General features: G+C 40.8%; 1 protein-coding gene across 2 annotated transcripts in view; it reads right to left on the bottom strand.

The window, feature by feature from the left end:
* Nucleotides 1-3,395: 3,395 nt before the first annotated feature.
* The window catches only part of MORC4 (MORC family CW-type zinc finger 4), a 70,293-nt gene continuing 49,785 nt past the window's right edge, over nt 3,396-23,903 (bottom strand). Inside the window, exons 11-17 of one of the 2 annotated variants that reach the window (XM_008156321.3) lie at nt 15,894-16,022; nt 13,534-13,602; nt 13,076-13,127; nt 11,538-11,713; nt 4,533-5,223; nt 3,953-4,236; nt 3,396-3,640 (exon numbers count right to left, since the gene is read on the bottom strand). In XM_008156321.3, the coding sequence (XP_008154543.2) occupies nt 3,487-3,640; nt 3,953-4,236; nt 4,533-5,223; nt 11,538-11,713; nt 13,076-13,127; nt 13,534-13,602; nt 15,894-16,022 (1,555 nt within the window). In that variant the 3' untranslated portion in view covers nt 3,396-3,486. The remainder of the gene's footprint in view (nt 3,641-3,952; nt 4,237-4,532; nt 5,224-11,537; nt 11,714-13,075; nt 13,128-13,533; nt 13,603-15,893; nt 16,023-23,903) is intronic. The other variant, XM_008156322.3, reaches the window with a different exon arrangement.

The following is a 23,903-nucleotide window of genomic DNA, read 5'->3' on the forward strand; positions in this document are numbered from 1 at the left end:
CATGTGATTGGACTTGTGTTTTTTAAAAAAATCACTCTGGGTAAGACAATTGTGGGAACAAAAATGAAAGCAAGGACACCAGTTAGGAGTTGCAATTATCTATGGGAGACCATAGCAGTTTGGACTAAGGTAGATGTGGTAAAAGTGACTGAAATCAAGCTAATACTTTGGAGTTAGAGTTGACACACTTTCTGACAGACTGGATGTGGAGGATTAGAGAAGAGGAAAGTTAGGATGATTTCCAGGTTTCTAGCTTATGTGCTTAGGTGGGTGGAGGTGCCATTTTTCAAATGAGGAAAATTAAGGGAAGGAACGGTCTTGGGGGAGGGTGTGTCACTGTTCACTTTTAACATGTTTTATTTGAAGTGCCTGTGAGACATGTAAATGTAAATGTCAAGTAGGCAGTGAATATTTGAATCTGGAGCTTTCTAATAGGGAAGACAGGACAAGGAAGTTTGTGATAAGAGCCTTATAAGTGACCCAAAACTTACATGTTCAAAGAAAATGTCACATCTCGCTGGGTAATTAGAGGAATTTTCAGGGGAAAAAAGTTGACATCTGAGCCAAAGGGAAGATGTAAGGGAAAACATTCCAGGCAAAGGGAATGGAATAGCAAAAAATCTTAAGGCAGGTTCAGAAACCTAAAAATAGTTCATTTTGGATGGAACATGGTTTGTTTGAAATGCTGGAAGATGAGTCTAGAGAGCATGGTTTAATCCAGATGTGAATTTGTATTACACTTTGTGGGCAACTAGGAGCACTAGCAAGTCTTTGAGCAGAGGCATAACCTGATGATATCATTAAATGCAATTTTGAGATAGTGAGTACGGTGGATTTAAGGAGTGAGAACAAGAGGCAAGGGAGGCCAGTTAAGAATATATTTCAATGATTAAGAGGAGATAATAAGAACTTAACTGTTGACTGTGGAAGTGGAAATTTAAAGGGCAAATGTGAGAGATATTTGAAAGAATTATGATTATGTTAACCTAACAAGATAGACAGGAGGAAGCATCCACCTTTTTTCTTCTGAATCTCTTTTGCCTCCACACTGTTTTGTAAGCTCTAGTAAGCCTGGGTGACATTTTTCAATCTCTCTACCATGGCATTTAGCATTGGTTAAAGGGACTTTATATAGTATGATTTCATTCTAAATAGGTAACGAAGAGGTAGCTCTGGTATTGTAGTAAATAGATTCATACAGTTAACTGTTCCTGGAAGAAGCAATATGGGGTTGGGATGAGGAAACAGGCTGAGAGTAAGCAATAGTAAAGATGAGTTAAAAATTTCCACCTTTTTAAAAAGCCCAATGGCCTATCTCTCTCTCTTTACACACACACACACACACACACACACACACACACACACACACTAAACCTTCAATTATCTGAATTTTTTCCTACACCAACTTCTCATCCATGTTGTCCATATTTGTGCAAAGCCCCACGTTCTCACAGCTCCCATCTGAAGAACAAATGTCACTGATAGAATGGCTGAATATGCTCTCCCCTGCCCACTGAGTAACATTTAGATAACTGGGGCCCTCAACATCATAGTCCAAATGTCTGACATGAGAAATAATCACGTGGCAGGCTAGAGCTGCAGTGAGGTGAAAGTAAGGTGACAGGGATATTCTGAGTACTTATTCTAATGGTGACATTTGGCTCTGGCTTCCTCCTAGTCCTTGAAGTCTCATTGGAGTATCTAAGATGGGCCTCTTTCAAAGGAGATAAAATAAGCTTGGGAGAATCTTCTGAAGTAATTCTGCAGAAGAGAAACAAAAAATATCCAAAACATTCCTCTGGACTAGTTAATCCTTTTGTGATTGCTTGATCCCACCTCCCTTTTATTATTTCGCCTTTATAGTTTTCACTGTTGCTATGCTTTTTATGTGTTCAATGTTCAACGTATTTTGAAGAGTACCTTGAACTCTTTGAGGAGTATGTGCTATATAAATACAATAAAGCAAAGTATAAACAATATGTCTAGTTTTACAAGAGTAAGTTTTACTATTTCTGGTAATATGAGATCTACCCCTCACTAAGCACTAGCCTGAAGAGTAGGTGCATGGTGTATTCTGAGGAATATCAAATAGATCTCCCTGCCCTAAAATAGCTCTCCCACTACCTAAAATCCAAGGTTGGTAATACATATTTTTTTAAATTTGGGCCTTGAAGATTTCTTTTCCAAGAATTCCTTATTAAAATGCAAACAACACAAAGGGAGGTGAGAAGATGGGTAACGATTTAACCTTAGATCCCTTTACATTAACCCATCATTCCTACTAAACACATTTTTCACATTCCAACTTTTTCCATGCCTTTGTTCATGCTATTCTTCCAGAGGTAATGTGAAATACAACATAAATTATAAAATGAACTTATACTTTCACAAGTCTCTCATTTGATATCTAAATCCAAACCTACTCATTCTTTTTAAAAGAATTTATTTTTTTCCAATGCAAGAAGAATAACAGGTTTATTATAGAAAATTTGAAAAAGGCAGGAAGATAGCAAGAAGAAACAATTAACAATCATAGTCCTACCACCTAAAGAACAACAGTTGTTAAGTGTGGTCATGCTCATTCTTTAAACAAACCTTAGGTCCCATTTCTGATGTGACTCCTTCCTTGAACTTCCTCCTCCAGACCTCCCCTATAATGCATGTACTACTCTCTTGTACCAGTTAGTTAACTTGGTGTGTGTCTTGTGTTTCCAATTAGATTGTTTGATCCTTGAAGACTGAATCCATGAGTTATAGTTGTTAATTTATCCCAAAACACCTAGTACATTAACCCAATACTTGTTGACCGATTTAACCTAAATGAATACAAACCGCTTCAGAAAGGATATAAAATAGGCCAAGTATCTAAGCCATGAAAGTTAAAGCTTTCAGGTCACCTGGTTTGATGACTATTGCTTTTCTGTTCCTGAAACTCTTGAAAGCCTATTGAAATAGCCTCTTTCCTCAAACCAAACTGAATAAGCAGCGGACTGATTAAGAGCGAGGATTTACTCAGAAATTATCTAAATAAGGCATAAAGGTTAGAGAATGGGAGAGAAGTGGAGGAGAGAGGGAGGAAGGGAGAGGAAAGAGGAGGGGAGAGGAAAGAGGAGTGGAGAGGAGAGGAGAGGAGAGGAGAGGAGAGGAGAGGAGAGGAGAGGAGAGGAGAGGAGGGAAGGGAAAGGAAGGGAAGGGAAGGGAAGGGAAGGGGAGGGAAGGGGAGGGGAGGGGAGGGGAGGGAAGGAGAGGAGAGGAAGGGAAGGGAGAGGGGGAGGGAGAGGGAGAGAGGGAGGGAAAGGAAGGGAAGAGAGGGAGAGGGAAGAGGAGAGGGGAGAGAGAGAGGAGAGAGAGAGAGGAGAGAGAGAGAGGAGAGAGAGAGAAAGAGAAGAGAAGAGAAGAGAAGAGAAGAGAAGAGAAGAGAAGAGAAGAGAAGAGGGAGATGAAAGGGAGATGAGAGAGGGGTAGATAGAGTATATAGTCTAGTGTTCAATCCAGTATGTGATTTGCCTCCAGCACCGTATACAGGATCCCATCCACTTGTTCTGAGTCAAACCCGATCTCACGAAGCTCCAAGTGAGGGAGGACAGAAGTAAGGAGATAGCTGACGTGGATACGCAGCCGCGTAAGCTTTGCCAAAGCCCTGTATGATGGAGTGAGGGGGCAGGAGAAGAGATGACATGAAGTCATTAGCCAACAGAACAAAATGAAGCTCCTTAAAAACGGGCCTACATTTCTCAACAATTATGTTTCCATTAGCTACAAAGAAAGAAGAAAGCACAATGCCACCAAGCACAGGGAGACTGGCTGCAGCTCTCTAAGAAGTAATTCCTCAGTCCTTGGTGGCCTATGAATTGATTCAGACTTCCTCCCTTATTTATGACCAGTAACTGGGGTCCTAAGGGATGTTTCCCATTAGCACTCACAAGCTGATAACTAAACCCTAGTAATTAACCTTTCTAGGTCATCTCCCTCTGGGGTCCGGTAGGAGACCTGAGCCTTCTGCAGCACTTCCAGGTGTGTCTCTGTCTCCTTCAGTTTCTCTTTTAGTTCTTGCTTTTCCTCTTTGGTTCTTTCCAGCTCAGCTTTCAGAATCTGGAATTCAGCTTGGCGATAACCCATGTGTTTCTTGCTCCAATACAAGCCTTCGGTTTCCTGGGTACTGTAGGTCACCAATTCATGTTGGACTTTCTTGAATTCAGAATGCCAGTGATTCCTCTCCTGTTCCAGCTCCTCCACCTGCAGTCCAAGAAATAGAAATTCAATGACTCCACATGCTACAAGAGTGGCAAAAATTGTCCCTAATATATTCACTCAGTGATTCCTCTGTACACATTCCTCTATTATGGACTTTTTCAATCCCAAAATATAGGAGGGAAGCCCATTAGGGTTCACCCAATCTGAAATATACCACAGAATAATTCAATGGCTTATTTTGCTTAAAGGCCTCAGAACATGAATTCATCAGAGCTCCAGCTCTCAGGTCCCTTGGTTTCAATTATCTTTTATTCCTAGTGGTAAGGTGCTGCCCTAACCTTTTGCTGGAACAAATTCCTTTCCGCCAGAACACGTTCCAATTTTTCTGTGGTTCTTTTCAGTTCTTCCAACTCTCTTTGGTTCTTCATCTTTGGTGTATTATGACCTCCACTCTCCTCATAACCTCTTCCTTTCTCCCCAGCGGCTGCAGCAGGAGTTGTAGCAGAAGCCACAGAAGAATAAGGCATTGGGTTCCAGGATTCAGCTGTTTTTCTTCTCTCAGCAAGCTCCTCTCGGTTAAAAGGGATCAGCTGAATGGGAGCTCCTGAATCTCGAACACCTTTTGCAACTCCAACAACAGCTACAAAAGGTCCCTTGTTTACTTCTTCCTTGTTGATGTTTGTGCTGCCTCTGTTAGATTCTTCTGCTACCAATCTTGGCATCTGATCTTCTAATTCTTCAGGGAGCAGGGACCCCTGATGTTCTTGGGCTCCTGAATACAGAACTGAAGCCTCTCTACTTTGACTGGTACTTTTGCTTGCTTCTGGGTATTCTGGGGAAAGATATGGTGGTGTGCTTCTCTCAGAACTGGATTTATCATGGCTGTTCTCTCCTTCTGGGTAAGCAACAGCTGCTTCTACCCTCCTGTAAGAGCCAGGCATGGAATAATCTAGAGGAGGTGTTGTTATCTCATTCTGAAGCCTTCTTCGTTTCTCCACAGGTTCCTCACCTAGGATCCATTTGTACTTACTGTAACAAGAAGAGGAATAAGCTGTCAAAATAGGCTAAATATATTCTTATCTTATAGAGCCCCTCTTCAAATTTCCCATATTAAAACTGACTCTAGCTGTTATCCACAGCTCATTTCAGGTTAGCAATACAAGTTTACCTCCAAACCCCTACCCCTTCACTTATGCAGATAGCTGAGATAGCAATTGGTCTTAAGAGAGAGATGAAATAAAAAGATATGAAGAGTCAGCATCTGGATATAACAGGACCAGGTTGACCTTGGTAAGAATTCTGAAAACAGGATTAAAAGAGCCTGACTTAGAAGTTTCAGAAATGCAGGTCAAGGAAGGAAAACAAACAAAAATACACATGCAAAATCCTCTAATATGAGAATGGGGGGGGGGGGACCAGAAAGAAAGAAAAGAAAAAAGGCCATAAAAAGCCTAGGGAATATGTGGAGGAGAACCGAGCCAGCTCGTTAATTTTAGAGTCACAAAAACCTTCCAGTATCAAAGACTTATGCACTTTTTTTTTATATTGCAACGAACACCATTCAATTCCTTTACCAGTCAACTCGATCGTGGCTATTGCCTATTATTCACTTGTAAAAGTTAATTGAAACATAGGGCCCTGGTCATAAACAAAGAAACTGAAACAGCCAATTCAAGTCATTTTTCCCTATGGTAAAAGAATCCCCTCTATTGGGGTAAACAGGCACTCCCAGGATGGTGACCTCAATCACCTTCCATTTCTGGCTGCTATATGCTCTAAAGGTTGAAGGAACAAACAACTGGCACCAGTGAAAATCCACAGACAATTTTATGTCATGTGGCAGGATGGGACCTCTATTTTTATCCTTATAACTCTTCTGCTGTCCCTGCAGAAAACCAAGAAATTTCAAGGTAAAGATCGACTTTCAAATTTTCAATGATAAAGAGTCAAGTCATAGTATTTCAAGGCTGCTTGTATTTCTCTGCAATTTCTGAGAACATCTATAAGACATCTCAAGCCTTAGCTTCTTGTAACACCCTGAATGTTCTTCAAAACTAGTGTTCACCAGAAATAAAACTGGTCTGCCATTTTAATAGATCTTCTTGTGTCAGCCTTAGTGGGAAAGCAAAAGGATCTAGGGGCTATGTAAGAACAAATGTATCCATCTTTAAATGCATTTTAGGGCCACTGCAGATCCATTTAGCTGTAGTACTGAGGAAGATAGTGAAACAATCAGTTTGCATGTACAAAAAAAGGGTAAATGATACTAGAAAACAAAGTTTTATGAAAGGCAATGAATGTCAAATTTTCTTCCTTCTCTTAATTTTCCAATTTCCAAGTGTTCTGTCCTTAAATCTCTTCTATACCTACAATTTTTTCCTTTGGTAATCTCATACAGTCTCTTGGTTATAACCTCTGAACAGTAACTATCAAGTCATTCCACAAGCCCTGATCTCCAGTACTAGATTTCCAATGGCCTGTTACACTTTTTTTTTTTCATGGAAGTCTTACTGATATCTCACTCAGTATGTATAAAATTGATCTTTCATTTTTACCTTCAAACCTGGCTCCCTTCTCTCACCTCCAGATCACCCACTGCCAAATTAATCTTCCTAAGTAAGGTATTGCTCTAATTATGTAATTCCCCTATTTGAAAGCTTTAATCATTGCTTCCATGTCTAAGTCCAGCTCAAATGCCACTTCTGAATTCCTAGAGCATGTCTAAGTCCAGCTCAAATCGTACTTTTGAATTACTATATCACTTTAGCCCTCTCTTACATGTATCACTTTTTACCATGTGTGTGCAAGTATGTGTGCATGTGTGTATGTATGCATCACAGGTTCCCTACTAAAGTATGAGCTCCTTTACAGAAGGAAGCTTGAGTAACTGTGCTAGATGGGAATGAGGGAACAAAAACTTTGCACATAAGAGCCAATAAAAAAGAAAGTATTGCTTGAAGGAGATAAAAATAAATGGATTTTACTTATTGGCTCTGTAAATACTTATTAGTTTTATAAGTAAAGGTTCTTCCCTCTAGGAATCAATTGTTATTCCAAACCTGTATTCACTCATTTAGTAAAGATTAATTTTGAGTTTGTATACTAGGAATTCTTTTCCAACTACATAGTTCCTTTGCATTTTCTTTCTTCTTTTTGTCACCTTCTTCCAGTGCTTGTCTGCAAAGAAGCTAGCTGATATTTTGATAAGAGACTGCACTGAATCTGTAGCTCAATTTGGGAAATATTGTCATCTTAACAGCATTAAATCTGATCTATAAACATGAAATGTATTTCCATTTATTTAGGTCTTATTTAACCTCATTCAACAATATTTTGTAGTTTTCATTATACAAAGTTTTGCTTGCACTTTGTTAAATATATTCTTAAATATTTTATTTTTCAAACAACTATAGATACAATTGCTTTCTTAATTTCTATTGTTCTTTTCAAAGAGCCAACTTTTGGTTTCACTGATTTTCTCTATTGTTTTTCTATTCTCTATTTAATTTCCATTCTGATTTTTTTACTTTCTTCTTTCTGCTTGATTTGGGTTTAGCGTGCTCTTGTTTGTGTAGTTTCTTAAGGTGGAAGTTTGGGTTATTAATTTGAGGTCTTATTTCAATTTTAATATAAGCCTGTATAATTTTCCCTCTGAGGGAAAGAGAGAGAAGGATAGAAATATTATCCCATAAGTGTTGGGATATTTTGTTTTCATTTTTATCTTCTCAAGATATTTTTAAATTCCTCTTGTGATTTACTCTTTTTTCCTTGGTTCTCTCTGTTACTAAACATCTAATTGCTCAACTCTTTTGCTTGTTGTAACTTGTATTGTGGAGCTATGAGTACCCTCTCAATTGTTCTCCACCATAATTTCCTTTATTTTTGACAATGCCCTTAGGAATGGAATTCTCCATGATCTGTTATAGGTAATGTGCATTCTGGCAGGTAGAGCTAAGGAATTCGTCATCTTTAAGGCCTGTCTCTCTCCCTAAGGAAGAGGTGGGAATAGGGAAAGTGACCCACTTCTCCAGGAGTGAAACCTTTTTATATTAACAGGTGCTGGGATGGTTTTTTGTTTGCTCCTTCTGGCATGAACCTCTGCCCTACAAGCAAGCTGGGACAGGAGTAATAGCCCCATGACTTCCCTAGGTAAGTACTTTCACCATGAGTTGGGACTGGATGGGGGAAGAGAAAGCTAGCTAGGAGAAGAAGAGACCCAGTCCTTCTTGGGTCTGTCCAGAATAGAGCTTCTGCAAGACAGATCTGAGGGAGATGAGAATTGTCAGAGGCCTGACTCTCTCAAGTAAAGCCATAGCTGTAGACTAGGAGCTAGGGGAAGATAAAGATCCCAACTTCTTGACCACACCCATCTGTATTAGAGCTCCTAGAGTAGTTTTAATAAAACACAGCTTGGAGGAGGATGGGAACAGGCTAAATGCCAAAGACTCTTGCTGTTCTTTCTGAGATTTAATAAATTTCCATAATAAATGTTTCTCCATTTTCTGTATGTCCCTAAGGCAATTTCCAGGAACTTAGAATGATTGTTTTGTTTTAATAACTTCTTCCAGTTAAATGGTTATTTGTTGATGAAAGTGCCCACTACACTCCTTATTTCTCCATTTTGGAAGTCTCCCTCAAAGAACATATTTTAAAATGTTAATACTGGCCCCTGAATCAACTTACTCATTAGAAAAATTGTTCTTTTTTTCTGTCTCATATTTGTTGTTTCAAATATTCCTTTAAACATACTAGAATGTCTCTTCTTTCCTTCCACTATTACAATATAATTTGGATTTTTTTTGTTATCCTCTTAAACATGAAATAATTAGCTTTCGACATTTAACTTACTCAAAATCTTTCTAAATATATAAATATATTACAGCCACTAATTCTCTCGTTTGTACATATGCTTATGACTACTTTAGACCTTAGTTTGTACTACTTATGTGAAATCTAGAATGTATTAGGGATAACTACATATAAAACTTTGACTATCATAAGCTCTTTCATCTTTGACTCCATCACTGCCTTAGAACACTATCTTCCATACAGTAAACACTCAAATATATGCAAAATGAGTGAACAGAAGGGGATAATTTACATTAAGAATAAGCTTTCTTTCCCTAAAAAGTTATGCCTGTTTCATATTGGCTAAATCTATTATCTATTGCAGGTGCTCCACTCTCTTGTTAGATTTGTGAAACTCATAAAACTATTTCCAATGACACCTTTGGAGGCCTTACTAGGTCATATAACCTAGCCCACTAGGAATTTTTAAAACTTTCTTTTACAGAAAAAGCTTTATTTTATCTAGAGTTGGAGAGTTGTACTCCATGGCCCAAGGATCCTTATCACCTTCAGGTTTTGATAATAACAAAGGATACCTTTGTAACTCTTGACTAAATTGATGATTCCATTAACATTGTTTTAACAGAAAACCTTGTATATTTCACTGAACTCTTGAACACCATCATTTCCCTTATAGAAAAGCAGACTCCTTCCAATCAACCTGAATCCCTCTATACATGTAGCTTGAAGTGACATAATAATCACTTAGTGACCTTACATAAAACATATGACATCAGCAGCAACATCAATTATCACATATCTCTTTCTCTTGAAAGAATATTATTCTCAAATTAAAACTACACATGAAGAATCAAAGTATTTTACCTGTCCTCTATAGCCAAAACCCAACTCTGGGCACAGCAGTTCCACAAAGACTTATACAAAAGTATCAATAAAGATTGATAAAGTATGCCACCTAATGGATGAACTGACATACTGCACTCATAAAATACACACATACATAGGTTAGCATTTGTAATCTCCTTTAGGTTACCAAAAGTCACTACAGAGTAATGAAAGAAACACTGACAAAAAATGGAAATTGGTCAAATCAGGGAAAGTAGAGCCTTCAAGATTAATGAAACCTTAATACTCCAGTAGCAATTCTAATACATGATCATTTCAAGGAGACTGAGATAGAAAGGTAACAACGTACTTCAAAAACACACAACACTTCAACTTCATTGTATAACCTTCCCAACCTACAATGAGAGCTAGAAAACTACAGATGGAAACAGAGGAAAATTACCCTCAATCCCCTAATACTGACTGTATTTCTCACTCCCTTGCTATATAGTTCAATCTTAGAAACTGCTCTTTCCATATTACTCAAATTCAATCATTAGTTAGTGAGTACCTCTAAGTTCTTTCATACAAGTTCTCATTTTATTCCTTTAGAATTTTATTAGTTTTGCTCCTAATAGCTTACTTCCTCTTGAGACTTTTTGTTCATGTTCAGGGGGGTCATGGGGTTCTTCCAATATCTACAGGGCTTAATTGTGATAGAATCACTGAATAGGGGACTTGCACACATGTAGAGATGTTTGTCTAGATGAGAAGCTGAAAAGACCCACCTAAGAAGCAAGAAACAAGGAAAAATATCAGTAACATGAACAGGAGTCATTTTTACTGTATCATGTATTCCATTGCACCTATCCTAAGTTAAGAAGATATCCAAAGTGAAGAGGGTAAGTTGAAAGTTCACATTATTGATGACTGTAGAAATTTTTACTGTTAGAGAACAACTCTACCTGCCCTATAGCTTGGCTCTACCAGAAGTGAGAAGCATAACAGAGAGGAGAAAGCAAGTTTTAATCAGAGTCCTGAGTTCCAGTCTCGTGGCATTATAGGGGCACTCATAACTTTCAGTGCTTCAAATACTTCTGATATTTAAGAAAAGGTGTTCTCCTTCCTGTTATAAAGACTAACAAAATAATATTGATGATGAGCTATAAGATGAAAAAGTAAAGCCAAAAACTAAATTTATACTAATAACTTACTCTAGGAAACAATGAACTAGAAGGCTTACCTAATGGCACAAAATTCTAATGGTTATTTTTATATGTGGCCAACATGTGCTAGGCCTATGGAGACTCACAGGACTTTAATATTCCTAAACTTAAGGAAAGAAACAATGCTTATCTATGTAGTTTTAGCTTATATTTGTATAGCAGATAGTACTTTTCAAAGAGTTTGCATGTCTATTATTCCACAAACACAATTCCCAGAATAATATGAATATACAATACATAAAAGAGCATTTGTCAGATGATCACCTCAAAAAGCAAATAAAAATGATAGACAGGTTTGACATAGCAGTTGTAATGTTTAATAATTGGGGTACATGCAGCACACAATTCTATCAACCCAAAATGTTGTTTATCCTTCTAAATTCCATGCTAGGCCTAAGGAAAAACATAAATATGATAATCATACAAACTTACATTACAAACCCTGAGGCTTACTATTGAAGAGAGGCTGTGTTTTTTACTCACCTGGAAAACTGGAAAACACTGGAATCCAGAGGCTTAAGTTGAAGAGGAGGTGTTTTGCTTTCTTCTCCAACAGATGGAAACTGGCTGGGGCTATCAATTTCTTCATATCCAATTGTTTGACTATTTAATTCATCCATGTCTTGAATAGTAGGGATCTTCAGTGGATTAGTGAAAACCTAGCAAAGAAAAAAATGATGCATAAAAAATCCCAATTTCAAACTAAATATCAAAGGATGAGTCAATCCTTCTGATGCTAGGAAAGAACACTTAGCCAAATAAAAAGAAACTGTTTCCTACAACAGAACAAACAGCACACAGTAATGTACACTAGAACACTAAACCCAGGCATGTTCACTTATAACCTAATCAGCTGGACGCCAACAGACCTCCCCAACTCACTTATTGGCTCCTAGAGTCATCCCACCCACAACATAAACCCAGGCCCCCTAATTCTGTCTTTTGACCCAGTTTAAAGCTGGATTTTCACTCCTCTGAGATCTGTGATGAGGGTAGGGATGGAGGGAATAAGCATTGCAGCATGTGTCGGTGCTGGTTTTGGAGAAATGCATGCGAGACATTAACATGTATTCATAGTGCACACACACAGAGACATGCATCTGGGATCTTGTGGCAGAGCCAGCTTATGAAAATAGTATGAATGATGAAGGTGAAGGAATATAAAGGGGAGGTAAACTGAATGAGGACAGGGCAGTCCCAGGAAATCTCCCAATCTCTACATCAGACTATTAAGCAGGGCATGAAACCTGAATATTCATATAACTAGGTCTTAGTAGACTGTCAGAAGAAGAATTAGTATTAAATTGCCTCTATCCTCACCAGTCTGACCTACCCTGATTGAGTGGGTGAAAGGTGAATCTAACATGCGACTAGTAGATATCTCTGGGAAAGAGGGTCAAAAGGAAAGTCATGCAGAAAGGCAAGGTTGAGGGAGGGGAGATAGATGGGTGCTATGGTGGCTGTCAGAAAAGGAGTGTCCCTGAAAGGACGGCCAACCTTATTGCACCCTTCAGCGTCCGGAGCTGGGCAACCATGTCCGAGAGACAGTGCTCCTGAAAATTCAAAACAGCAGAGTCTTTATAAAGCCAGCCAGCCTGAAAGCAGGGACGGGAGAGGGGCACAAAGAATCACCCTTCTTCCCAAAAGGAAGGAGGAAGAATCACCCCTGAATCCTGGAAGAAAGGAGACTGAGGAAAACCAGACACTCAACAGGAGCAGCCTGTATGAGGATGGAACATAACCCTGAAAATTCTGTGACACAGAAAGTGACCTTCACACTGTCCAGAATCATTACTGAATCCAAATCTGGAAAATGAATGATTTGGCTCTTCTATTTTCAGTGATCTGAACATCAGTAACAGCAGATCAAAGCAAAATAAAAAGATCCAATGAAAAAAAGACCACCAGAAGAAATGGTTCATTATTTCTATGCAGCTTTCAAGACTGCTGCTTCCTTCAACCTATGTCCTCTGTTGGGGAAAATTTTGTTCAGAAAAGGAAGAGGGTGGACTGTCTCTCACCTGGTGGTTCTCATTTTCCAAGGGCACCTTCTGCTTCTCAACAGTTTGATCTCTAGGAGAAGATAAAAGTGCTATTTAGTTCACTCATGAAACTTCTTAGTCTAAAATGGATTACCAATTGTAGATTTAGATTTTAATGTTCCTTCCAAATTAGAAGTAGTGTGGGCTTCATTGAGTTTCTAAGGATGCCTTCCTGTACGCTGCTACTGCAGAGAAATTTCAGATGCCCCATTGAAACAGAGAGAATGGGAGGGAAAGGAGACTAAAGATAACCACTAGTTGAGAAACTCAGGAGATGATTAGAAGGAATAAAAACTGGGAGAACAAAGAGGTGAGGAGGGAAATAATTAAAAAATAAAAAAGGAGGAAAAAGCATCCTTCTTTTCAAAATTCCCCTATTAGGAAGAGTCAGCCTCCTCTACTGTATAATACAGAATACTATCTTAGGTATACTCAACTGTTTCTTAGATTTGCTCAAGTACATGTCTTCATCAGTGAGTTCTTGTTCTTCTGGGACAGAGCATCTCCTGCAGTATAGAGAAGAAATCATCTTTTGGAAACAAAATGTGTCCTTCGCTTTTACCCTTTACTTTCCTCACAATTATAACAAGGCAGCTTAACAATCTTCTAACCGTATAAAGCTCAGATTCCACCCACATTGCAAAACCCATGTGTAGATTAATGTGTAGCAATTCTTATTTCAAGGCATATAATCATCTAATTATTTTTGGTGCATATATCACCTTTCTCCCAATCCATTCAAAGTACTTGGCAGCTTCAAAATTCATATTATGGTAGACAGCACAAAACATAATCTCTATTCTTACACAGTGAAGTTCAAGCACATAAGAGACTTGCTTGAGGTCCCATACAAAGAGAATGTTGCTGAAACTAGAACCTAGGTCTGTTGCCTATCATTTACTAAGAAATTCCCAAGATGCAGTATAGAAGCATGAGAATCCATTAACTAGGTGATGCCTGAAGAAGAAAATGAAAGGCTATGATAGAAAGCAACAACAAGGAACTAGGAGCTTACATCATAAAAAGAATAGAACAGGGACTAGCAAAGAGAAAAAAAGGAAGATTCTATAAATGAAAAGATATACATATATTTGCTATATGTAAAGCACAAGGAAGATAAATTTAGAGGAGTAAAAACCTGAAGACAGTACTAGAAAAAGTATTCAGTGGTCAAAAGTAATCCTAGAAACAAATAAAAATTATTAATAATTAGAAACCCTATGCCAGTGATGGGCAACCTATTGAGCTTGGTGTGTCAAACTTCGTCAAAAAACTGAGCATAACTCTGGTAGTGTGTCACTTTGAGGAAAAAACTAACTCCAAGACTCTAGTCGCAAATGTTTTATCCTTAGGAGCAGCAAATATTTCATCCTCAGCATGCGGCCGCATGTCATCAGAAATGGCTACGTGTGTCAGTGCTGACACGCGTGTCATAGGTTCACCATCACTGCCCTATGCTATATAAGGGGACAAAATATCCTGGAAGGCTATGTCTCCTGGACTAAGTGTAAACCAATAGGAGATACAGGTTTAAAAAGTGAGACTTTTATGCACTCAGTCCCATATTCTAATCACAATCTCAGTTACTCTCCATGAAGAGGTGCTTAGGCACAGCTGGAGATTATGAAGGAATGCCTACTCATTACAGACCTAGACATCATTTATTTGATTTCCTCCATTTTAAACATTTTCTTCTAAAAGGCATACTCTGTTTTAGTGCCCTTTTTATTTTATTTTTATTTTGAAAGTACGTTTATTAAAGCTGGGACAGTGAAACAAGAAGAAGCAACGGGAAAGAGCCTAGGCAGGTCTGCATTGGCTGAATGGAAAGTCAGAGAAAAGGGGGCCTTGGAGACAGGTTCAGGGGTTAACCCAGAACGAGCTGCCACTTCCCATTGCTCCCCTGGTTGCAAGTTTCATAAGGGACCCTTAGAGTTTAGGAGATTCATGCCTGAGAGGGAAGAAAGGTGTGTATGTGCTCTTGGGAGGCATAGGGCCTAGTACCTTTTTTCTATCAGCATTTATCCTGAGGGGGCAAATATTACATCATAGCCTAAATGAAGCAAACTGAGTTATTATCATAAACCTATGTGACTACTGAATCAAATAAAAATATTTGTTAAATTGAAATTAATGCCCATGGAAATGCCAGGCACTATCTCAATGTTAGATGCTACAAGGAGCATACAGTGTATGAAAAAGACAAACATGTAAACAAATAGCACTGCATGTACAGTAGGTACTACAACAGATTCAGGTATAGGAGGCATATGAAGAAAACCATCAACTCGAACCAAAATGTAAAGCCCTTATTCTCGAATAGCTTACAGTCTCTTGAAGAGCCAAAGTATATACATATGAAAAATATCCAAAAAATACAAAATGATATGTGAATAAATATCAAGAATTAAATATCATAGGAAGTCAAATTAAAATCACTATAAAATATTGTCAACAGGAAAAGTATCACACAAAACACTTAAGCACTTAAGCATCCCAGATGGATATGATTTGGATAGGCAGATGGAATGCATAAAGTCATTGTAAGTATGTGGAAAGTCATGGAGGAGGGAATAAGCATGGCATGTGTGGGGAATACTGAAGCCACAGACCTACCTAAAACATAGGGTTTGTGTTAAGATACAATGAAAAATAAGGCTGTATAGTTAAGGGGGGACCAGTTGGCACAGAAGCTGGAATGCCAGGCTGAAGAGTGTGGACTTGAGATAAAATGTGTTTTAGAATATAGAGACAAATCAGAAGTTATCTCTGGCATAATATTAAGTCCCAAGCTTACCTGTACTTTGGATGGGAATTATAGTAACAAAACCATCTTGCAGGTAATGTAGATGGATCAACCTTGCCAGGAAGTTTCCTCCATTTAAGACACTCATCACACTGTACCCACGTCTGGTCAGGAATCTTCCTAAATGAAGGAGAACAGAAGTATGACTGTGTATATCTTAGCTCTGTATTATGTCTTACATTAGAAAGGCATAACATAAAAGTGAAACAACATAATTTTATATATGAAATGTGTTATAACTGTTATAGTCTAAGTGTCTAAAATAGATACAGATATAGATATAGATATAGATATAGATATAGATATAGATATAGATATAGATATAGATATAGATATAGATATAGATATAGATATCCCTAGCTGGTTTTGCTTAGTGGATAGAGTGTCGGCCTATGGACTGAAGGGTCCTGGGTTCGATTCTGGTCAGGGGCACATGCCTGGGCTGCAGACTCGATCCCTACTGGGAGGCTTGCAGGAGGCAGCCAGTCAACGATTCTCTCCCATCTTTGATATTTCTCTCTCTCTCTCCCCCTCTCCCTTCCTCTCTGAAATCAATAAAAATATATTTAAAATAAATAAATAAACATTTCTCTTGATAATTATAAAATATCAGCCTAAGAACTTTTTATCTTGAAAGTCACAGAAAAGAGAGGAACCAAGATGGCGGCATAGGAAAACACCTGAACTTGCTGTCTCGCACAACCATATCAAAACTACAACTAAAGGAAAAAACGGATATCATCCAGAACCACGGGAAGGCTGGCTGAGTGGAAGTTCTACAACAATAAAGAAAGAGAAAAGTGCATCTAGACTGGTAGGAGGTGCAGAAGTGCAGAAGAGCGAAGGTACGGAGGTGCGCGTGGAAATGGGCTGGCAACTGGGTACGTTGTGGTCTTTTTTAATTGGGAGGGAAATACAAACTCCCAACTGCTCTGAATTCCAGTACCAGGCGAGACTCTGGGGACCCAGACTCATACAGGGAGAAACTGGACTGTCTAGCATCAGGCCTGAACACGAGGGCGGCTTTCTCTCAGAGGTGGTTGCAGCGATCATTGTTCCTGCACAGGGCCGTGGGACACAGAGACCCAGGGACCTATCGGGGCAGGGCCAACAGGCAACCATTGCTGTTTGCACAACCCCATGATTCCCTGAGACCACGCCCCACCCAATTTACAACCCCACCCAAGCTGTGTGCAGAGGCATTTGCATATGAATGGCCTGGCCTTTTGAAACCTAACCTAACAAAGTGCAGCTGGGTCAAAGAACCCCAGAGCTTCCAAAAGAAGGCCTAAGGCTCCTCAGCAGCCTGCATTGCTTCACAGCTGCGCCTCATCTGGGCACCTCCAAACCCCAAACTAAGAGGAGGAATCTGCAGATCTCTCTGTAGCTCCTGCTGGGTGGCCTCAGGCAGTGGTTGACTTTGCACCTCCTTGGAGATCCTAGAGACAGTGCACTCAGTGGTCAAAGTGAGACCACACCAGATTACAACTCTTCAGATCCATAAGAGACACACTCAGGGGGCAGACTCAGTGAGCACCAAAGCCCCACTGAAGCAAGTTCTGCCCCATAAGGGTGTTTCCAGCACAGAAGTTCTCCCATTGTAGACACAACTGGTGCTCACAGCCAATTGGTCTGGAGGTCAATTACCCCCAGTGATACCAACAGCAATCAAGGCTTCACTACAACAAGACTATACACACAGCCTACAAAGGGGGGCACCAAGAGCGTCCACCTCAGGTAACTGGGGAGGCTGAGCCACTGGGCCCTATAGGACACCTAGCACACAAAGCCACTCTATCAACACAGGAAAGCAGCCAAAATATGGAGACAAAGAAACATCACAAATGAAAGAAATGGAGGAAAGCAAACTACTGGATATGGAATTCAAACCCATGGTTAAAAGGTTACTCAAGAATCTTCTAGAAACCTCCAAGGAATTTAGTGAGACACTCAAAGATATGAAAAAGGACCAACTAGAAATTAAGCATACACTGACTGAAATAAAGAAAAATATAAAGAGATCTAACAGCAGACTAGAGAATCTCAAGAATCAAGTCAAAGATTTGAAATATGAAGAAGCAAAAAACACCCAACCAGAAAAGCAAAAAGCAAAAAGAATCCAAAAATATGAAGATAGTGTAAGGAGCCTCTGGGACAACTTCAAGTGTACCAACATCCAAATTATGGGGGTGCCAGAAGAAGAGAGAGAGAGTAAGATATTGAAAACCTATTTAAAGAAATAATGACAGAAAACTTCCCCTACCTGGTGAAAGAAATAGACTTACAAGTCCAGGAAGCGCACAGAACCCCAAACAAGAAGAATCCAAAGAGGACCACACCAAGGCACATCATAATTAAAATGCCAAGGGCAAAAGACAAAGAGAGAATATTAAAAGCAGCAAGAGAAAAACAGTTAGTTACCTACAAGGGAGTACCCATACGACTGTCAGCTGATTTCTAAACAGAAACTATGCAGGCCAGAAGGTAGTGGCAAGAAATATTCAAAGTGATGAATATCAAGAATCTACAACCAAGATTACTCTACCCAGCAAAGCTATCATTTAGAATTGAAGGTCATATAAAGAGCTTCACAGATAAGAACAAGCTAAAGGAACTTATCACCGCCAAACCAGAATTATATGACATGCTGAAGGGTATTCTTTAAGAAGCGGAAGAAGAAGAAAAAGGTAAAGATAAAAATTATGAACAACAAAGTGACAACAAATACATATCTATGAACAAGTGAACCTAAAAATCAAGTGAATGAAAAATATGAACAGAATAAACTGGTGAATATAATAGAATCAGGGGCATAGAAAGGGAGTGGACTGACAATTCTCGGGGGGAAGGGGGTGTGGGGGTGCGGGAAGAGACTGGACAAAAATCGAACACCTATGGACGAGGACAATGGCGGGGGGGGGGGGGGTAAGGGCATGGGGTGGGGTGGGAACCGGGTGGAGGGGAGCTATGGGGAGAAAAAACAGGTACAACTATAATAATCTGAACAATAAAGACTTATTAAAAAAAAAGTCACAGGAAAAATATTGATAGAAATATGCCAGATATGGATATGAAAAATAGTAACAAATATTAACATGGTGAGCTACCATTATTTATGTAGGTCAAAATTATTTATCCTGGAATCTCTTGCTCTAAGCAAGCAAGACGTTAGTTTTAATTCTAAAATTAATGAATAGGAAAAAATTTTATATATTACAATATTACCAAGAAATAAGACCCAAAGAATAATTTTATTTGGTTTATCCAATTCTGTGACAAGTTTAAAATGGGAGAAGGGAGGAGGTAAGAGATCAACCAACGAATTTATATGCATATATTCATAGTCCATGGACACAGACAATAGTGTGGTGAAGGCCTGGGGTGGGGAGGGAGTCAGGTGGAGGGGGGCAAAATGAGTGGGAAATGAGGACATCTGTAATACCCTCAACAAGAGATCCTGCACCACTTTTCTCTGAAAGAATTCAGAGCCAAGTTCCTTGAGGTGGGGGATTTGATAGGCAGTTAGATAGACATGAGCAGAGAGAAGGTCACCAGGGCAGAAAGCCCCAGGTGCCTAGCAAAGGACATTCAAAGGGTTCTTATCTTGCCCCCAGGGTGGCCTTTCTTTCCCTAGCATATGCTGGTTGCTGGTCATGAGGTCTGGACCCCCTGACTTTTCCTCCCTAGAGATAACATCTAGGCCTCAGTTGTATTTCAGCTCCAGGCCCAGAAAAGCAGCAAAACCAGACCAGTGACACCAAGGCTGACCTCAGGATGAACTGCATTGAATAATGACCCCCTGTTATGGCAATCAATCAGTGGAGACCTCGACCCTGAATGGGCATACCTGAAAAGCTGCTGAATATTCCATTAAGATTTTCCACTGGAACCTCCCCTAAAATCTCCACCCTTAAAATCCTTAGGACAGAGGACCCAGTGGGCCCTTCTTCCTGGGAGCATGCCCATGCTTTTCCCTTTTCCTTTCCCTTCCCCCTCCCCCTTCACTTTTCCCTGTCCCCTAGGTGCATTACCACCAGCTTCCTCACTCCCAAGCTCCATGGGCCCTTCCTTTATCTCGGTAACATATTTCCTAAGCCCATTTCTTCTAGGAATTACTTTTTCTACCTCTATGATTTTATTAATAAACTAGGGGCCCAGTGCACAAATTTGTGCACTTTGAAAGGAACTGTGGACCGCGAGGCTGCAGTGGGCACAGGGGTGGGTCTCAGCCCATCCTCCGAGCCCCTTCCTGGCCCTTCCTGCCATGGCCCCTGGTCCCCTGTCTGCCGGTAGCCCTGCTCCCGTGGCATCCACCCCGCTCTCACCCGCTGATGGCACAGAGTGATTGGGGCTGGTGCTGTCAGTGGGTGCGAGCGGCAGCTGCTGTCCCGATTGACCCCTCAGGAGCAGGGAGAAGTGGAGAAGCCCTCAGGGGCTATCAGGGCCGGCAGCCACCACTTGCACCCACTGATGACTGGGACAGGCGCTGGGTGCTGGCAGCAGGTGTGAGAAAGCGGCGGCTCCAGCGCCGGCTCCGGGTGTGAGTGGGACCAGTGCCAGCAGTGGGTGTGAGTGGCGCGGTCACTGGCAGTGGGTGCAAGAGGCGGCTGCCAGCCCTGATTGCCCCTCAGGAGCAGGGGGAGGTGGAGAAGCCCTCCAGGGAAACTGCGGCCGGCAGCCACCACTTGCACCTGCTGATGGCACCTAGTGATCAGGGCTGGCACTGGGCGCCAGCAGTGGGTGCAAGCGGTGGCTCTGGTGCTAGCAGTGGGTGCGAGTGGGGCCAGCACTGGCAGTAGGTGCGAGTGCCGGGCGGGACCACAGCATGAGGGAGCAAAGAATTTTCAATAACCACCAGAGGCTTGCCTCAATGACAGCGATGGGCACACTGCCTTGGTCTGGCGCCCCCACTCACCTGCTCCACCATCCAGCCATATCCGATGCCTGCCATGTTCCACTCGTGCTCCCTGGTGGTCAGCACATGTCATAGCGACCAGTTGTTCAGTTGTTCTGCTGTTTTGTCTATTTGCATATTAGCCTTTTATTATATAGTATGTTCTCTTATTTTAAAAAAATGCATTTGTGGGAGTCACTGAAGAATCATCATCAAAACCTCTCCATTTCCCTATAAACTCCCTACGCCTATTTTTTTCCTTTCAAAATTTGTTTATACTTTAATCAAAATTTTATTAGGTTGATATTCCCAAAGTTAATCTTAAAAAGTAATACAAATTTGATTAAATTTCATAACTAGAAATGGTGGCTCCAGTCTGACAATTAGGTTAAATTATTAAGATAAATTCTTCCAGAATTCTACTCTTAATACACATAACCTCTCCCCACCACCCTCCCACCCCCAGGAAGCATATCCAGTCACCTTCACTGTTTCTCTGTGGAAGGAGGTGGTCCATGTATAATAGAAATAGCACCTAAGGTATGAAAGGAGTGGGAACCAGGAAGGCTGGAGAAAAGACACAGAAAGAGGGTAGAGGGGCATGTAGGACCAATTTGAAAAACATGTAATTTAACCTAGGGTGGGTTTTGTGTTACACTTATATTGCTCTTATACTATATATTTCAATAGAGTGATGTGTTTTTTTACATCTTAATTCAATATTTTCCTTATCTTTGTAGATAGTGCTTTATTTCTAGTTATAATAATCAGCTCTTTAAAAAAATGGAAATACAGAAAGATATAAAAGACACTCATACTTCTACCACTCAAATACAATGTATTCTTCTTGTTTAAAGCTCTGTTTTTAAAAAGAGAATTCATACAGATTTTTGGATATATAGCTTCCTATCTCCTAGCTCCAGGCTGCTTCAGCCTTACAACTTCTAAACTCTGAGCTCAGGCCTGACCTCTGGTGTCTATATATTTCCATTCAGCCACTGTTTTATTTAGAGCCAGAGCAGCAAAAAGCAGTTTCAGCAGTAGTGAGAGGGGAGAGCAAAGGTCATATTAGTTTTGGTGTTTTTTGTTTGTGTGTGTGTGTGTGTGTGTGTTTATTGTTTAACGTCTTACAAATAGTAGTACATATGTCTCCTTTTTCCCCAATTGACCTCCCCCCAGTCTCCCCTATCCCTCGACACATGCCCTCATTCCCCGCCCCCCAGGGTCTTGTGTCCATTGGTTATGCTTATATGCATGCATACAAGTCATGCACATGCACAGAAGAGTCTCTTGCAGATGCACGTCAATATTACTCTCTTATGGACAAACATTAAAGACAGTAACTCCCTGCCTCAGGTTACATGCAGACCGTGGTAGGAAAGGCTTTTCAGCTTGTGCTTGTAATAAATAGGTAATTGAAGGGGCTATACCATATAATCCTCATTGCATCCTTCCAGAAGTGTCATGGTTAAGATCTTGTGCTTTGGAGCCCAATTGCCTATATTTGAACCTTTGACCTACCATTTTGTACCTGTCTAATCTTGAGCAAGTTACTTAAGCTCTCAGTTACCAGTGTCTACATTTGTAAAGAAGAAATAATATTATCTGTCTATCTCATAGGATTGTTATGATGAATACATGTAAACATAAGTAAAAAATTTAGACCAGTACCTGGAATATAAGTAAATACTCAATAAATGATCATCATTATTACAATTCTGCTTCCAGAAAGATTCTTTAATATACATAATAGTGGCCTGGTGCATGGATTTGTGCACATTGAAAGGAAATTAATTAGAAGAAATATTTTAATATTGCTATTCACCCTTTCTCTATAATAGAAGTGTCAACCAAATTCACGATTGACAATGACAGATTGAAACACCCGCGTGTGATTGGCACCAGTGAGAGTTTTATATGTCTCACGCATGTGCAAGTCAATGTTTATTTTTAAATTGCCAGTGCGCGTCATATGTACTGGATATATACCGGCTGGTCAGATGGTCGGATGTATGGGCGGACATACGGTTGGTCACTTAGCCTTTTATATATATACTAGAAGCCCGGTGCACGAAATTCGTGCATGGCGGGAGGTTGTCCCTCAGCCCAGCCTGTACCCTCTCCAATCTGGGACTCCTGGATCGGGCCTAAACGGGCAGTCGGACATCCCTCTCACAATCCAGGACTGCTGGCTCCCAACTGCTTGCCTGCCTGCCTTCCTGATTGCCCCTAACTGCTCCTGCCTGCCAGCCTGATCACCCCCTAACCACTCTGCTGCCAGCCTGGTTGATGCTTAACTGCTCCCCTGCCAGCCTGTTTGCCCCAACTTCCCTCCTCTGCCAGCCTGGTCACCCCTAACTGCCCTCTCCTGCAGGGTTGATCACCTCCAACTGCCCTCCCTTGCAAGCCTGGTCCCTCTCAACTGCCCTCCCTTGCAGGGCTGGTCCCTCACAACTGCCCTCCCTTGCAGGCTGGGTGCCTCCCAACTGCCCTCTCCTGCTGGCCATCTTGTAGTGGCCATCTTGTGTCCACATGGGGGCAGGATCTTTGACCACATGGGGGCAGCTATATTGTGTGTTGCAGTGATGATCAATCTGCATATTACTCTTTTATTAGATAGGATAGAAGCCTGGTACAGGGGTGGGGGCCAGCTGGTTTGCCCTGAAGGGCGTCCCGGATCAGGTGGGGGTTCCCTTGGGGCATGGGGCAGCCTGAGCAAGGGGCCTTTGGTGGTTTGCAGGCCGGCCACGCCCCCTGGCAACCTAAGCGGAGGCCCTGGTATCTGGAATTTATTTTCCTTCTACAATTGAAACTTTGTAGCCTGGAGCGGAGCCAAGCCTGCTGCTCCCTCCGGGGCGGCAGCCATTTCTGTGGCAGTTAATTTACCTTCTGTAATTGAAACTTTGTAGCCTTAAGCGGATGAGCCCGGCCAGGGTGTATGGAAAGCTTTGCTTCCCCTGTTGCCGCCGGCAACCCTGGCCTGCTCTCTCAAGCTCCATTCTGCTGCCATTTGTTTGAATTTGTTTACCTTCTATAATTGAAACTTTGTAGCTTGAGTGGAGGCTTAGGCCTGCAATGGCTATGGAAAGCTTGGCTTGCTCTGTTAC

The sequence above is a fragment of the Eptesicus fuscus genome, chromosome 1, assembly GCF_027574615.1.
Source record: "Eptesicus fuscus isolate TK198812 chromosome 1, DD_ASM_mEF_20220401, whole genome shotgun sequence".
NCBI classification, from domain to species: domain Eukaryota; kingdom Metazoa; phylum Chordata; class Mammalia; order Chiroptera; family Vespertilionidae; genus Eptesicus; species Eptesicus fuscus.